The sequence below is a fragment of the Chinchilla lanigera genome, unplaced genomic scaffold, assembly GCF_000276665.1.
Source record: "Chinchilla lanigera isolate Chin_1 unplaced genomic scaffold, ChiLan1.0 scaffold00041, whole genome shotgun sequence".
In the NCBI taxonomy this organism is placed as follows: domain Eukaryota; kingdom Metazoa; phylum Chordata; class Mammalia; order Rodentia; family Chinchillidae; genus Chinchilla; species Chinchilla lanigera.
In genome coordinates, this window is record NW_004955442.1 from 16,269,807 (window position 1) to 16,286,577 (window position 16,771).

At 47.6% G+C, this 16,771-nt stretch overlaps 1 protein-coding gene across 1 annotated transcript in view; it reads left to right on the forward strand.

Annotated features, from left to right (window-relative positions):
* Positions 1–16,771, forward strand: part of Lmf1 (lipase maturation factor 1) — a 110,777-nt gene that overhangs the window by 19,676 nt on the left and 74,330 nt on the right. The window contains exons 2-3 of the mRNA XM_005391597.2: positions 3,677–3,986; positions 11,260–11,270. Of these exons, the coding sequence (XP_005391654.1) occupies positions 3,677–3,986; positions 11,260–11,270 (321 nt within the window). The remainder of the gene's footprint in view (positions 1–3,676; positions 3,987–11,259; positions 11,271–16,771) is intronic.

Genomic DNA, 16,771 nt, shown 5'->3' on the forward strand with positions numbered 1-16,771 from the left:
TTTTTTTTGGTCTTTTTGAGACGGTCTCCCTAGGCAGTTCAGGCTGACCTTCAGCTCACTTTGTAGCCCAGGCTGGCCTAGAACTTGCAATGATCCTCCTGCCTCAGCCTTCTGAGTGCTGGAATTACAGGCGTGTGCCACCACACCTGGCTGTTTTGATTGATTTGTTGACTCTGTGGCTCTAAATGAACAGAATTTCAACTATTCAAAACCATGAACATGGTATATCTTTCCATATGTTTAGATCATCTTTGGTTTCATTCATCGTTGTTTTGTAAATTTTCACAGACAGATAGTGTTTATATTTTGTTGGATTTTTTTTTTTTTTTTTTTTTTTTTTTTTGGTCTTTTTGAGACAGGGTGTCACCACGCCATTCAGGCTGGTCTTAAACTCACTTTGTAGCCAAGGCTGGTCTCGAACTCGCAACAACCCTCCTGCCTCAGCCTCCTGAGTGCTGCGAGTATAGGTGTGTGCCACCACGCCCAGCTCTATGCCTTCTTTTTGAGTTGTCATTTTATTCTCTTTCCTTCTTATTCTCTTTCCTTCCTTCTTCTTCTCCTTCCCACCCCCTTTATGCTGCTAGGCCTTTTCCTACAATGTTGTTTTGTTTTATCAGGGTTTTTTTACATTTTTTTTTTTTTTACAGTTCTTACAATGTTGAGCAGGAACAGTAAGGGAGATGCCCTTGAGTTGGCCTGAATTCTGGGGCAGTGTTCAATCTCTCATCTTTAGTCTTGACCATAGGTTTTTCATAGATACCTGTTATAGACTACTGAAGCTCCTTTTATTCTTAATGTGCTGAAAATTATTTAAAAATCATAAAGTAACACATTACTTCCAGCTTGAGCCACCAGTGGTACATGTGTGACTGTCCCGTCAGGCAGCATGGGACAGTGCCATTGGGTGGTACAAACTACCAGATGGGACAGTCATGCGTGTATGGCCCTGTCGTGAATGTGGTAATGCTTAGTTTTGTCATGTACATTTTTGCCTATTATCATACGGTTTTCCTGAGGTAAGGTGTTAGCGTAGTGACTCACAGTGGTTCATGTTTGAATGCAGAACCTACCTTGTACTTGGAAAATGCAATTGATGTGTTTTCTTTATTTCTTCTGGTCACATAATTACTTCATTTCATCTACGTTGCCAGATGCCTGTTCTGAGAGAGACTGGTAGTATTCTTTCAATGGCTGTGGACTGGGAGCAGTGTCCCCTTGTTCCTGCCTCACGGCTGTCTTCTCCTGTTTTTGGTTAGTCAGGCTGAGGGCACTCAGTTGTTCAGGTCTTTGTAAAGAGACAGCTTTTGGTTATGTTGTCTTTTGTTTTGTTTTGTCTAGTTTTGTTTTTCCTTTCCTCAATTTCATCAGTTTCTGCTCTTATTCCTTTCATTTTTTTTTTTTTTCTTATTCCTTTCAAAAGCTTCTGTCCTGCTGCTTGGTTTGGGTGCACATTGCTTTCTTTTCTGGTTTCCTAAAGTAGACTTGTAGATTTACAGCCATTTCTAAATGAGCGTCTCAGTGTAAGTTTTCAGTTAAGTGCCCCTTACACAGTGGCCTGTAGTTTTTAGTTTGTGTTTTCATTTTCATTCAGTTGAAAACATTTTCCAATTTCTTTTGTACCTCCCCCCTTTTAAAATCCACGGGTTATTTAGAAATGTGGCTTCATTATATTAAGCCATGAAATAGTTGAGTACATTTTTAGATAACTTTCTGTTATTGATTTCTACTATTTAATTCTAGGAATTCAGGGAACATATTTTGTGGATTTCAGTTCCTTACCATATACTAGCATTTGTTTCATAGCTTAAGATATGGTATGTCTTGGTAAGTCTCTCACCTGTATACTTGAGGAATCCGAGGATTTTTCTTGGGTAGAGTGTTCCAGGAGTGTCTTGCTCTTTCACTCCATATAATCATCTGTCAGTTTCACGTAATGTCAGATCTCCTATGGTCCTGATGACTTCCTGTCTCCTGGATTCATCAGAACCAGCAAGGGATGTTGAAGCTTCTGAACGTAGTTTGTCCGTTGCTTCCTCAGGCCTTGCCTTCTCTTTTCATTCACACGTACGCATGTGTCCTGTTGACTTTTAACATGTTTGTATATATTTAAAGTGAATTTTGTGTAGATGGCGGCGACAGGCCTTGCTCATTTGTCCAGTCTGGTGGTGTCTTCTTTTCTGGTATGTTTCGAGCACTCCCATTTAGAGTGATGAATTAAAACCTACCAGCTTGGGGCTGGGGATTTAGCTCAGCGGCACAGCGCTTTCCTGGCAAGCACGCCGTTGTGAGTTCGATTCCCGGTACCGGAAAAAAAAAGTTAAAAAATAAAAAAATAAAACCTACCAGCTTACTAGTTATTTTCTATTTGTTCCTTCTTTTCTTTGTTTCTTTGTCCCTGTTTTCCTGTCTTCGACTGGGTTGAGTGATTTTTTTAAATTTTGCTTTGCCTTCTCTATTACTATTTAGAATTGTTTTTGAAATAATTTTTACTACTTTCCTCTGTGACTTAAATAATATACATTTTAAATTAATTTAAACCTACCTCCAAGTAGTAATAGAATGATACCTTGGATATACTACAAGGTCATTTTAATATACATTCCCAATTTCTCCATCTTTGTGCTATTTCTCATACATTACACATTATGGGTATGTATTCCATAAACACGATTAGTCCTTATTCTTTTTGCTGTAGACCAGGGTCAGATTGTGTATTCTTCCTAAAGGGCCAGATGGCAACACCTTAGACATGCAGTCGAGGAGGCTTAGCCTCTATGTCCTCCACCCTTGCCCAAGATGGGTTATTACTTGCTCTAGAAATAGAGTATGTCGTAGATTTTCCAGGTGGCAATCATGTCCTACAGCGGCAATAGTGAACCTTTAGTGCTTTCAGTGACACAAACAACCTGCTGCAGCACGTGTGCTGTAGGTTCACCAGTATTGTCCTACAGCATGTGTGTATTCCACTGGTGGCGTCCCTGGGAGGCTGTGAGGATCACTAATCAGTGGTCTTCCCTTCTTTCTCCCTCCCTGGGTGATGGTCCTCTGTGTCTCCCCCCTGGGCACATGGTCCTCTGTGTTCGCTCCCTGGATGGAGTGTGATCTTTGCCGTCAGCATCTGTGCATCACAGCCATGTAACATCTGGAGCATGTTGCAGTGCTCTTGAAGGTGCAGTTGCTGGGAATGTCCTCAGGTCTGGTGTTGGAATCTGGGTAGCCATGACTTGTGTGTTAACAGCAGCACTGCTTTCTGGCCCTATGGTGTTGCACCTTTGATGAGAGCTGGAGTGAAGACAGTGCCACCTGGGAAGCCAGTTTACATGTTACCACAGTCTTGTTTTTATTTTTAAAATTTTTTAGATGAGATCTTACTAAATTACCCAGTTGGGCCCAAACTCATGGCTGTCCTGTATCAGCCTTCTGGCAGCTGGGATTATAGGCATACCTGACTCTAGCGATGTCTGGCCTGCTTCTGCACCATGTGGAGGGAGACACAACACGTGCTTGTACAGTGTGTCTTCTCTGGGATACTCTTTCTATGTCCCTCAGAGCTTTAAGAAAGTACTCAAACTCTTCAGGATGTAGCTTGAATGCTAACCCTCCCCTCCCCAGCCTGGCCCCGTGCTGCCCATGGGATTCTTCCTATTCTCACCCCCTGTGCTTGTCTCTCTTCTAGTTGTGGCATTCCTGGTGGCTTTCAATCAGAACAAGCAGCTGATTGGTGAACGGGGCTTGCTGCCCTGCAAGGCATACCTGAAGAGCATCCAGCAGTACTTCCATGGAAAGATTGGCTGGGATGCCTGGAACTACGCCCCAACCATCCTCTGGCTGCTGGACTGGTCAGACATGAACTTCAACCTGGACCTCCTTGCTGTTCTCGGATTGGGCATTTCCTCCTTCATCTTGATAACTGGCTGTGCCAACATGATCCTCATGGCAATGCTGTGGGTCTTCTACCTATCCCTGGTCAACGTGGGACAGGTCTGGTATGTAGAGCTGGGGCCACTACGGTCTGGCTGTCCCTCAACTGCATGTGGGTGCTGATCTCTTCAGGGCAGCACAGGGACTCCAGCAGCTGGGAGGCTTAACTCAGAGGAAGTTCATCATGTCTTTGGGACATGATAGAGGCTGCTGGCTGCACTCAACCAAATGGGAGTGGCCTTCTCCTTGAGGAGTAACACACTGCTTCTGCTTGGAGGGGCTTGTCCCCACTTGAGGCCATGCTGCCACTGCTTAAGCTGTGGCAGATGGAGAGATGGAGGCAGAAGTCACAGGTGAGCTGCTGAAAGACAGAGGAGGGGAATGATTCTGACATGTACCCTTTTGCTTCTGCCCCTTCCTGCTTGAGAGGATCATACAGCGAGTACTAGTCAGTTTTTTGGGGTCACAGATGGGACCTCTATCCATGGCCTCCAGGTTATGGAGCTTGTGGAGCCACCAAAGTGAGAGAGTTCTGTGGACTACAGATGGGTATATTGGGGAAGCATGTACACATGAGGTTGGTGTTCTGTGGACCTGTAGGAAGTGGATATGAGGTGTCTATGTGGACATGTGGGAGGTGGACATGGTAGTTGGTACCCAAGTAGATATGTATGAAGTTGACATGGGGTCAGTGTTCCTGAGGGATGTGTGTGATGTGGGCCAATGTCTGTGTAGACACATGGGAGGCAGATGTGAGGCCAGTGTCCATGTGGGCTTGTGGAAAGTGGGTGTATTGGTTGGTACCCAGGCAGACATGTACAGAGTAGATGTGGGGTCAGTGTCCCTGCAGATATGTGGGAAGTGGATGTGAGACATCTGTATAGAGATGTGGCATGTGAAGGACTCAAGTGGCTCCTCTGGATATTCTGTTCGGGAGCTAAACAGACCAGCTGAGGTGGCCTGATTCTCTGTAGAGCTGGCCTTGGGCACAGAGTTTCACAGAAGAGGCCCCTGGACATAACACTGGCTTTGATCCCGGGCAGCTGGGGCTGGGCTCTTGGAGCTGCTTTCCACTGGACCTTACTGTGTCATCCTGATGGCACACAGGGCCTGTGGAGCTCTGGGGGTATGGCCTCTCCTCTCAGTGCAGACATTTCTGGCCTCTGTATTTTTGCAGTGGCTGAGACCTGGTCTTCTGTGCTGGTGAAATGATGGTTTGTGCCAAGAATGGGTGGTGTGCCGGGCATGGATGAGGCTGATGATAAAACAGCATGTGGGTACAGGATGAATGAGGCTTCACCTCACACCTAGGCAGCACCCGAGGCTCAGTCTACCGAAGAATAGGCTCAGTGTCCTGGCACCCTGCGTCCTCTCTGCTGCCCTCCTGGAACCTGTTTGTCAGTATGCCACTGTCGTACCGTGGATCTTTGAAGGAGCATGGAGATCTTTTGCATGTCTGGCTGTTGCAGGAGCCATGCAGAATGGAATTGTGCTGTATGTTCTAGGAAGAACCAAGGAACTTCATATAGCTGCTGCCTCAGCCACAGTGTGTCTGTATGAGACTGCTTGTGGGTCGTGGAGCAGCCAAGAATGTGATTATGGGAGGTACACTGTGACACTCAGCTGCACGTGGAAACTGCTGTGTTCGAGGGAGTAGTTAAGTTGGCCTTTTGCATTTCGGTGTGAATGGGGAGGTTGGGAGAAATTCTTACAGGGCCCACTGGCTGACACATGGCCAGGTGGACACTGCGCCAAGCCCTGTGAGTTGTCATAGCCTTTCTTTCTCCAAAGAGGGCTCAGGGCTGCTGCCCCTTTGGTGACTGACCTTGCGCATCTCCAGGGTAGGGGTCATTGATGACCTGAAAGGGATTCTGGCTGCGTTTTTACTGTGATGTCCTGGAGGCTGCAGTTTCTGAGGTATATTGTGATTTTAATCCAGAAGAACCGAGGGAGACTTTCTAGGGCTGCTACCCAGACATGACAGCAGGAGGTACAGAGATCAGAACCCCCCGTGGGGACACACAGCAGTCCCACCCACCCCAAGATGTGTCTTGGGCACATAGTGTGTTCCTCACAACCAGAAGAAGCTTAGTGATTCTGTTTTGCTTTAAAAGGTACTTTTCAGTCAAATCTAGATTATGGTGGTCTAGAGAGCTTAACTCCACATTGGAGTGTTTAGAAACCAGCCTGGGGACTTGTCTTGTATCTTTTCCACTAGAAAAGACTCTCCTCTTCCTGGGAGCATATGAACACATGCAGCAGGGGACTCTGGCTCCCACAGGTGGCAGCTTTTGAGTTGTTAGACACGTAGGGAAAGAGTGATAAAGAAAAAGTGCTGAAGTGAGGACTTTTTAGTTAGGAAATAGGCTTTCTCCTCAACACCCAAAATGGAAATTAGACAGTCTGTTCCTTCATGCCCCACTTACTTTGTGGAAGAAAAGACATCTACTTGGGGCAGGTGATCACATGACATGGCTGTGATGATGCCTTGCAGGTGTACGTTCAGTTCCTCTAAGAGTCAGGGGCTAGTAGAGAGAAGATATGATGAAGGTGACTTCTCCTTTCCCTCCTGTGCTTCATGGGAGAGGGCCATGGTGCATTTTCACAATGGTAGGGGAGTTTTCCCCACCCCAGAGAAAGGGATGTGCATGTTATGAAGAATTCTTCAGGGGTATTTATCTGTGGTCCCTGTTTATTTACGCAATCATTGGTCATATCAGTGTGGACCGTTATATATTTACTTTGGTACTTTGGGTGTCTGGTCTAAGAATTTAAATATTTAGAATCAGCAACATTTGAGACAGGTAGAGCCAAAGTTTAATTATTGCATACAATTTTAAGTGATTTTAAGCCTGATGTGGTGGTGCATGCCTGTAATTTCAGCACTGTGGGAGGCTGAGGCAGGAGGATTGCAAGCCCAACCTGGGCAATTTGGTAACTTAAAAAGACCCTGTCTCAAAATAAAAAATAAAAAAGAAGGTGGGGATGTAGCTCAGTTCAAAGGCTTACGGTTCAAACCAGAGTACAATAAATAAATACATTTTAAAGAAGAATCCTTTGTGTGCCTCCTTAAAACAGTGTACCCTTACAGTGCGTTGGGAACCTAATTATGTAACTTCTGCTCTCTCATTTTTTCATAGACATTGACTTTTCCAAAAAGTTGGGTTTCTGGTTCTTTTATCTGTTCTTCGCTTTGGCACCAACCCAAGGGTTTTCTTTGGGTCACCATTGAGGATGGTGCCCACCATCCCTTTCTCCCCTACATCCCTACCCCTGTGAGAAAGGCGAGATGATCTCTGAGATTTGGGCCCTGCCAGTATCTTGGGGTTCCCCTTCTGCCTTGGCCCTCTCTTTTGGGCTGGGCAGTACAGCTACTGTTATAAGGGGGAGGCAGTGGCAAGTTCCTCTATGTGGTGTTCAGAGCTGGCTCCTGGATCTGAGCCCCCAGAGGAGCTGGCAGTGTCCCTAAGGCTGAGACATTTGACTCCTGTCTGTGAGGCAGCTCTACCTCAGGACCACTGGGAGCCTTCAGGGCAGCACTCCGGGTCTCTGATAATGGATGTCTGTGGCTCACCCCGAGCCGCTCTTGGGTCCTGGTAGTGCTGGCTGCACCCTGCTGCACATGGCCAACTCTAGTCTGGTGAGATCAGTTTTCTTTTCAACAAAAATGGGCTTACGATTCACATGCTGTTTTGGTCCATGTTAAATGATTTTTTATAATAATATGTGAAATAACTAAAACTTTTTTTTTTTACTTCACGTCAAATCACTAATGTCTTTGTGATGAGCAGGTATAGACCAGCATCTCTCAGACTGTGCCCAGCCTAAGGGACTCTACCTTAGAAAGGAACAGTATGAGTGATTCCATTGTGAGTACAAGTGCCGGAGAGAATGACCCTGCACCTTGTTGATAGAAGTAAACAGTCACTATTTGCCCAGCACAGTCACAAGGCACAAACTGATACACAACTTATTTGTGCCAATAAAAACTAACTTACTGTCAGGCATGGTGGTGCAAGCACCTGTAATCCCAGCACTCTGGAGGCTGAGGCAAGGGGATCACTCTGAGCTGAGGCCAGCCTGGGCTACAAGGTGAGTTCCAAGCCAGCCTGAACTACGTAGTGAGACCCTGTCTCAAAAAAAAAAAAAAAAAAAAAAAAAAAATTTTTTTTTTTTAAAAAATGAACTTACTGAATCAAACCAGAAGCACATGGATACATGGGCATATAAAGATCATGTGAGAAACTTTACACATGAGCTTATCCACACCAGGTGTAATGCTATCCCCCACCTGAAATATATAAAAATAGGGCACCTCAGACTGCATATGAGCACGACACTGACCCTGGCACCTGGTCACTTGCTATGAGCCTTGTTCAGGAAAAATGCCACAGCAAAGCCCTTACATCTGTTCCTGGAGAAAGCACTGGTTTCTCCGGCCCAAGATGCACAGCTCACATCAAGTTGACACTGAAACTCCCCCGGGCCTGCTCTGTCTGCCAGCTCTGTGCCTTCTTGGGTTGCTGTCCGCTTATTGGCTGCCTGCGGGGGCTCTTGCATCTGTGGCTCTCTGCCTTTGCTCTCAGGGAAACCTTTTTGAATTCTGTGGCCTCTTTGAACCTTTTCTTAGCTTTTTATAACCTGTATATCACTGTGTGAAGTGTAATGTGTGAATTGGGTGCCATAGATATTAGTAATTAAGATTGGAATGGAGTAAAAAGGCTGCGATTGCCATGGTCCTAGCGACTGAGTAAACCCAAGAGTACCTGGTACATTGAAGCCAGTGAAATCACTGTAGCTTGTAAACTTATGGTTATTCAATAAATTCTAAATTGTAGAAAGATGAGAATGTGTCTGGCCTATGTCAATGGCACAGCTTATTCACAGCATCTTCCTGTGTCACTAGGTGCTGCCATAGCAGCTGTTGATATAAAGTTAGACGTGGAGAGAGGAATGAGTTGGTGGAGAGAGGAATGAGTTACAGGAGCCGTTTCAGCGTGGAAGCTGGGAAGCAGGCGTGGCCAGCATCTGTGTTTTCTGTAACAGCCACACCCCTCCCTTCAGTGACTCATGCCTGGCCACCTTCGCTTTCGGCGCTCAGGGTATACAGTGGTAATAACATTCAGTGTGTTTACTGGTGTGTTGTCCTTATTGTCAGTTCCCACCATAGGTCTCCACCATTGGACTTTTCAGTGTGGTTTCTGGCTGCTTCCTAGAAATGATGCTTCTGTCAGAAGCTTTGTGGTTCCTCCATCTTTGGCCAATTCCCCAGCAGTAGGGTAGTCAGGTGGGGAAAGTGTCATCAAGGGCATTGCCATGCATGAAGGTGTCCACTAAAATAGGCAGTTGTTGGGGCCCCTCTCATGCTGCCCCTTTCTGCTCCCTCAATACAGGGATGCCTAATAAGTTATCATTTGGGTGCAGCAGAGCTGGCTGAGCAGATGCCAGAGCAGCACAGCATTAGAAGACCAACTAGGAGCCAAGTGGGTACCCTTGGGGACAAGGAATGCCAAAAAAATTTTTTTTTTTTTTTTTTTTTTTGTGTGTGTGTATAGGGTGAGTACCGGGAATTGAACCCCAGGCCTTCATATGGAGCTATATCCCCAGTCCTTTTGTTTTTTCAGTTTGAGACTGGGTCTTGCTCAATTGCCTAGGCTAAGCTCAAACTTGGATTCTCTTGTCTCTGCTTCCCAGCATCCTGGGATTGTAGTGTGTGCCACCATGCCCCACTGGCCTGGAACTTCTAAGGCCAACACAGTAGTTTAATCCTAAGAATCCACTCCAGGGAAGTCAAATTCTAGCTGCCAAAAAATAGAATAAAATATATGAACTACCAGGCCATTAGCATATGTGAAGGAATTATAAAAAAGAACCATCTGGCAGGTACAATGGCACACACCTGTAATCCCAGCACTCTGGGAGCCTGAGGCAGGAGGAGTACAAGTTCAAGCCCAGCCAGGGCAACTTAGTGACATAGTAAAACCTTATCTCAAAATAAAAAAAAAAAAATTTAAAGGATCTGGTGATTTAGCTCAGTGGTGCAGCACCTGCCTGGCAAGCATGAGGTCCTGAGTTTGATACCCCCTCAACAAAATTTAGAAAGCGCTAGGGACATAGTTTAAAGTGAAGGTCCAGGTGCAGTCCCCAAAATGGCAACAAAAATAGAATCGTCTGTCGTTCATTTCCGCTCATCCCTTCCTTGCGTTTAGAATGTCTGTCCCTGTCACAGCCCGTGGTGTTTTATATCCTAACTTTTCATGGTGGGAAATGTACTTGAGAGCAGCAGTCATTAGGACCCCCTGGCCTGCAGTGGCCCTGCATGACAGAGCCTACTGTCCCTCCTCCCCAGGCCTGAGGGTGTGGAGGCAGGTCTCAGCCCTTGCCTACCATTGATAAGTATTTCACTAAACAACAATGTTCCCTTCATGTCTTTTTTGAGAGGTAATTCATATATGTAAAATTTAAAGTGTGCACATCCGTGCTTTTATACATTCAAGTCCTAGAACTGATGCCATTGTCTAAATGTAAAACATTTCTAATCACCCCAAAACAAACCTGTATCTGGCACTGTCCCCCACCCCATCCCCTACCCCCCATCCCTAGCCCCTGACAACCACTGTCCATTGTCTGTCTGTGGATTTGCTGTCTGGACGCTTGATATCAGCAGAATCTCGCATGTGTGGCCTCTGTGCCTGGCTTCTTGCTGGGCATCGTGTGGCAGCATGTCATTCCTGTTACAGTGGCACAGCCGGTGCAGCATTTGTTCCAGAAGCCAATGGGGGATGTTATGGCAGTGGACTCATTCATGATTTGGGTTCTGCACAAGTGCTGAGTGCTTGCTGGGTCTTCAATCTCCAAGGATGGGAAGGAAATCACTGCATAGAGACACATGGTATGACACCTCCTTGTGCCACCATGATTCTGGTGGAGACACAGGCCCTTTTCCAACCATTAGCAATGGAGGTGGAGCCCACTAGACTTCTTCCACGTTAGTCCTTTCCCGATGACCTGTGTTTAGAGTAATGGATGTCCTTTAAACTTTCATGGTCCAGAAAATAACATTTCCCGTCGTGGCTGAAATTTTTTTTTCCAAAAACACCAGGTGTGGTGTCTGCTCATCCCACAGCCCCTTTGACCACCTGGCTCTGCTGGCTCAGTGAGGTGGGGGCTGTGTTGTCAGCACCTGGCAGGCAGGTCCTCATGCCTGTGCTTAACTCCATGCTGTCCTGGGCCCAAAGGGTAGGGTCTGTTTAGTGGGGAAACCTGCTGGTTTAACTTACAGGGTTTTGGTCAAAGCAAACCAAAATTGTAATACATTTTTCTTCTTTTGTTTTTCAGGTATTCTTTTGGTAAGTGAAAATAATTTAAGAAAAACTCTGCAAGAGTTTACGTTATATATTGGGGTATGTATCTACATTTTTTCCTGACTTTTCTCATTTCTTTAGGGCCTGCCCGTGGATTTCCAGGTGTGCTGGGCAGCTCTGGTGTGGTGTTTGTTGACTGACCTAACATGTAGGTCCTAGCAGACTAGCTAATGAGGTCGGAGAACTTGCGTGTTTTGGGGTCAGGTGCTTAGATACCTTGCCAACTCCCCTGTATGATGATGGGGACACCTGGGGCAAGGACTTCCTTCCTTGGGGTGAACTGCAAGGCTCGCCCTGTGCTTGGGGCCTCAGTGAATTCAAGCTGCGTACACATACCAAATGGAGGAGGATGGCACTAATGCTGGTTTGGGTGTGCTTGAGGGGTGGTTTTTGTTCTTTTCCCAGCCCACACTGAGTGGGAGCCACTAGAGGGGGCAGAGGGCAGTGCCTCATGGACAGGGCAAGCAAGGACCAGGAGTGTTCTTCCTGTGGGACTTGGGGGTTTGTAAGTTCATCCTGATACAGGAGCCTTGGGCAGAGGCACCAGACCCTGGTCTTGCAGAGAGAGTGGAGAGGTTTTTATTTGGCCTATTTTGATTCTGGGACTCCTTGTCCAGTGTCTTGAGCCCATGTCAGCCTCCCCATGCTGTGCTATAATCATAAGATGTGCTGTATGGGCTGGGCTTGCCTTTCCCACTGGTCTCGGGCTTGGAACCTAAAAGTCAAAAGCCACTTCCTTGTGCTTCACCACCGAAATGCTGATGCTGATTGCATCCCAGAGTGTTGCAAATGTAGGTCTGCTCACAGACATACATGAAGGCCATCTGTTAAAAGAGAAAGGATGCAAACATTTTCCTGATTTTAGCGGGTGCATATTTCAACCACCTGAGAAGGCAAGTACCTGTATGAAGCAGAAGCAGTCAGGCTGCTGTGGGCCGGTGATGGCCAAGAGTGCTTGGCGCTGACCATGCCTGCCCCTATAGCCAAGCTCACTGTGGATGTGGTGGCTCCAGATGTTCACATCTGCTCCTTATTATTTGATACCAAGATTGCCCTCAGAATCCTACATTCTCCAGTACTTAGATTCACAAATCTTAGTAAAATTTACTTGTTTCTTTTATTTATCTGAAATCTCAGCAGTAAGATTCCCCCTGACACATACCATCCGTTATGAAGAGCAGAATTTTGAGGCTTTGTGTCATTATTAGGGTGGGGATTTCTGCTACTTGGTGTAGAGAATTCTGAGGAGTTACCAAGCCAAGTTTTCAGAGTGAAGCAAGTACACCCTGTCAGCAACATTAGGTTGTGGGTGTGCAGATAGGGCAGGTACAACTCACATATCACACCTCCGGTGCTCCACACCTTCTCCTCAGGCCTCTGAGTGTTGGAATCTAGAGAAATGGAGGACCAAGATCTACAGAGAAGCAAGAGTGAGGCACTGGGCTTTGTACCCAGGTTTTCAGGCATGAAATGTTCTCTTGCTGAGCTACAATGCTTCTACTGAAACAGGAGTTTTCACACAGAGGGAGGGCATCTGGTAGAGTACTGGTGGAGTGGAGGGGCAGGGCCGCCCACGCTGTCCCTCTTGTTCTGTCTGTCTTTTTCTGTCCTTTTCATGTATGCTCAGGCTTGACCATGGCTGTGAGCCTCACAGGGCTCTGCTGGCTGCATCCTCTCTGGAGTTTACCAATAGGAACCGGGTACAGGACTATCACAGGGCTCCACTCCAGAAGGGTTCTTCCCTGTTGGTCTGCTGACATTGTTGTGCTGTGTCCATCACATTGTCACTGCTCCTCTTGTGGTAGGTGACCATTCTGGGGACACAAGTGAACTGTTAACTCATGATCATATTTCCCCAGGTGCCCCGAGGGAGACAAGCTTCGTGCTGTCTTGTGCAGTGCTCACGAGTCACTTTCTACCAACCTGTGGTGCAGAGATTCTGGAGGCTGTGGTGTCCCCATAGCCCTCCCACCTTCAGAGTGCCTCAGTCTTTGAATTGCCTTCTCCTATACTACCCTGGAGAACAAGGGTCCAGTTACAGAGGAGGGAGGGTTGGGTGTGCAGTTTTGAGACATTTCCAGAAGCTTCTCTCCTCAGCCTTGCAGGAGTTGCCTAGAGGAACTAAAGTTTTCACAGTGAGCATCTTGCCTCATCCTGGCTATATTTATTTTCTGATGCTCATCTTAATTATAGTTTGCATATCTTTCTTTTGCACGGTGGCTTTGGAGAGCTAAAGCAGCTCCATAGAACTACCTGCAGCTGAGATAGGGATGGTGAGACTTCCTCAGGGCTGTACCCCTCAGCGTTTGGTGGTTGGAGATGAGCCACACTTCCAGAGCCTTGTACCCCATGAGGCAGCTGCTGCCCAGATGTTTTTTAAAAATCAGTAAACATTGAAGGCAGTGAGACTTCACCAGCCACCCTTGGAATGTCCATTTGCTGTGTAGGGCACTGATCCTGGCCCTTCTTGAGCTGCAGTAGACAGGAACACTCAGGGGATTCTCTCCTTGCACAGAGTTGCAGGCACCACTGGTCTCGTAGGACATAAGATGAGCCAACCCACTGAAGTGTGGGCATGGGCATTTCGGCACTTCCTATGCATGCGCCTTGCACGTGGTTAGTGAGTTCTGGCCCAGGAGCTTAGACAGCAGCATCTGTTGCTAATGTCTTCCTTTGTCATAGGAGGACCACATTTCCCCAGAAAGCTTAAGTTTCTGTTAGCATTTTTACCTGTGTTCCGGTCCCCTACAAATGTCACAGTATCAGGATCTGGCCTTTCCTCTGCCATTGTGCCTGCTCTGCATCCTGGGGTCTTACTCTCCCATGTGTATGCTGATGTGATGCCAAGTGAGGTGAAGGTGTGTGAGGGGGGCTGTTCTCCAAGATGCAGCACACCCCTACCCCTGTAGTCTGCCGCTGTCCTTCTGTCCCATCTCTGCCATGGGCTTAGGCGTGAGAGCTGGGAAGCCACTGCTGCATCTTGTGACACACACACTTCAAAGACAGCCCAGGAAGCATCTACTCAGCACTCAGGTGGTGCTAACTGCTAGGGATGCCCTGAGGGGATACACTCCCTGATGCTCCTGAGCTCAACCTGGCATCCTTCAGAACTCCTGCTTTCTTTGCAGGTGATGATACAGGGTCCCACCAGGGGGACTTCTGGCTTCTAGGATGGGGGCTAACTGCTCCACCACTGTATGCATTATCCTCAGCATGGCTGCTGTCCCCGAGCCCAGCCACTATTCCCATCACAGCCACTTTCCCCTGAACCTACCCTCTGTCCTCTGATCTGAGCCACCATTCCTCAGCTTAGCCACTGTCTCCCAGTATGGTCACTGTCCCCAAGTCTCCTGAGCTTGACCACTGTCCTTCGGCATCATTACCCCTACACCTGACCACTGCCCCTCAGCATTGTTACTGTACCCCCAAACCTGTCACTGTCCCCAAGCCTGGCCACTGTCCTCTGAGCCTGGTCATTTCCCTCTAGCATGGCCACTATCCCCAAGAATGGCCATTGTCTTGTGGCATAGCTGCTGTTCCCAAGCATGGCCACTGTCCCCTGGATTGGCCACTGTCTGCAAACCTGGCCACTGTGCACCAGCATGGCTACCGTTCCCTGAGTGTGGCTGCTGTCCCCCTACATGGCTACTGACTGCAGTACCCCACATAGCACTGTCCTCTGTGCATGGCTGCTGTCCATGAGTCTGGCCATTGGCCCCCAGCATGGCTGCTGTCCTTGAGCATGGCCACTGTTCCCAGGCATTGGCACTGTCCCCTGAGCATGGTGCCACTGTCCTCTGGCATGGCCACTATCTCTAACTACCATCATACTCCCTTGCCATGGCCACTGTCCCCCCAGCATGGCCATTTTCCTCTAAGTATAGTTACTGTCCTCTGGCATGGCCACTGTACCTGAGCATGGCTGCCATCCCTGGCATAGCTGCCATCCTGTGCTGGGCACTGTGATAGAAAAAACATGGGGGGCTCTGTGTGTAGTGCAGGCGGGTTTGCATATGCAGATGGTTTGCAGTATTGTTTTGGGAGGCCAAGTTCTGACCTTTTCTGAGGTTCTTCGGAGTCCTGTTCTCAGGCTTGTGCCCAGAGTATCATGGGGAAGGGTCCAGAAGCTCCTGTGCTCTGGAGACATTCTTGTATAGGAAAAGTGCATCCCATTAGGACCTGATGGAATTTAGTTTCCTTCATTTAGTAAGAAGCTGAGTTGATAGATGATTTGTTGATCTTCCTCTGATGAAGGAGGGATGGCCGGCACAGATACCTGCAGCTGCAGCGATGGGCACAGAAAAAGGCAGGGAGCATCTGGTGTGTCTGATTTGTGTCGTACCGTGGTTAGCTGTAAACAGAGGGGGGTCCAGAGAGAGCTGTACCCTGGTGAGTGGGAGGAATGAGAAAATCAAGGTGGCCCCGGGCCAGTTGTGTCCTGGGCAGTGGGCTGGGTGGGTACTCTTCCATTTGGTACTTGCTATGGAACTGGTTTGCTGTGGGCTCACCCTGCACATGCAGAGGTGAAGGTCTGGGCTTCTATGCAGGGATTTTCACAGAAGGGTTTTATTTTGAATTCTGTTGTTTGTTGCTGAATTTGGAGTTTTTCCAAGTAGACATGACTCTCAGTGGTTTGGGGGCTCCCTGCCTGCCATTAGTTCCTTTTCAGGCTGTTGCTTGTGGGGTGCTGACGCGGCTGGGACACTTGCATCGGGTGTTTCCCGTCACGGCTGCACCTCCTGCCAGCCATTGTGAATTAAATGCTCTGTGTGACCCTTTATCCTGGCTGCTCTTAAATTCATGCTTTAAAAACAGCTTAATGAGGAGTTTACTGGCCAATTGGAGATTTTTATTAAGACCTATGAGTGCTGGAGCAGAGCCTGCCTGCAGGAAGCGATTAGCATGGCTGCCTCACCACAGCAGGTTCTGCCCAAGAATTTACAGAGCATACGGCCTGATCCTGCACTCTACACAGCTCTCCTGCCCTCCGCTTTACTTTACAGTCTGTCTGACTCTTCCCAGTCCAATGTTCAAGAGAACAGTTTCTTTTAATTAAATTATTTCCATAATCAGAGGAAGTCTCTGACTGCCAGTCGGGAGCTCGCCCAGCTGCCGTGCTGCTACCAGTGGGCCAACTCCATGCCTCCTTCCTGGGGTCCTGCTCTGCTGCTCTTGGATTTAGCTACTTGGCATGTCACTATGGCTGGGATATACCTTGCAGAACCCCCCCGCAAAGTGTCAACTGAGACCAACAAGAGCCTTCACTCTGTGTCACCTAGGAATGGGTGACACTCAGTGTCCTGTCCTTCCTGGGAAGCTCAGAGAGCCTGGGTCGGCAGTGTCAGAGCAGCCATGGCCTGCTGGCCATGGACCTGCTCAGTCATTATTCCAGAGTGGCTCAAGATCACATTTGTTGTACCCAAATAGGGACATTTGTGTATTTCCTCCATTCTTTTTCTTTATGCTCAATAATATCTCACAAAAAG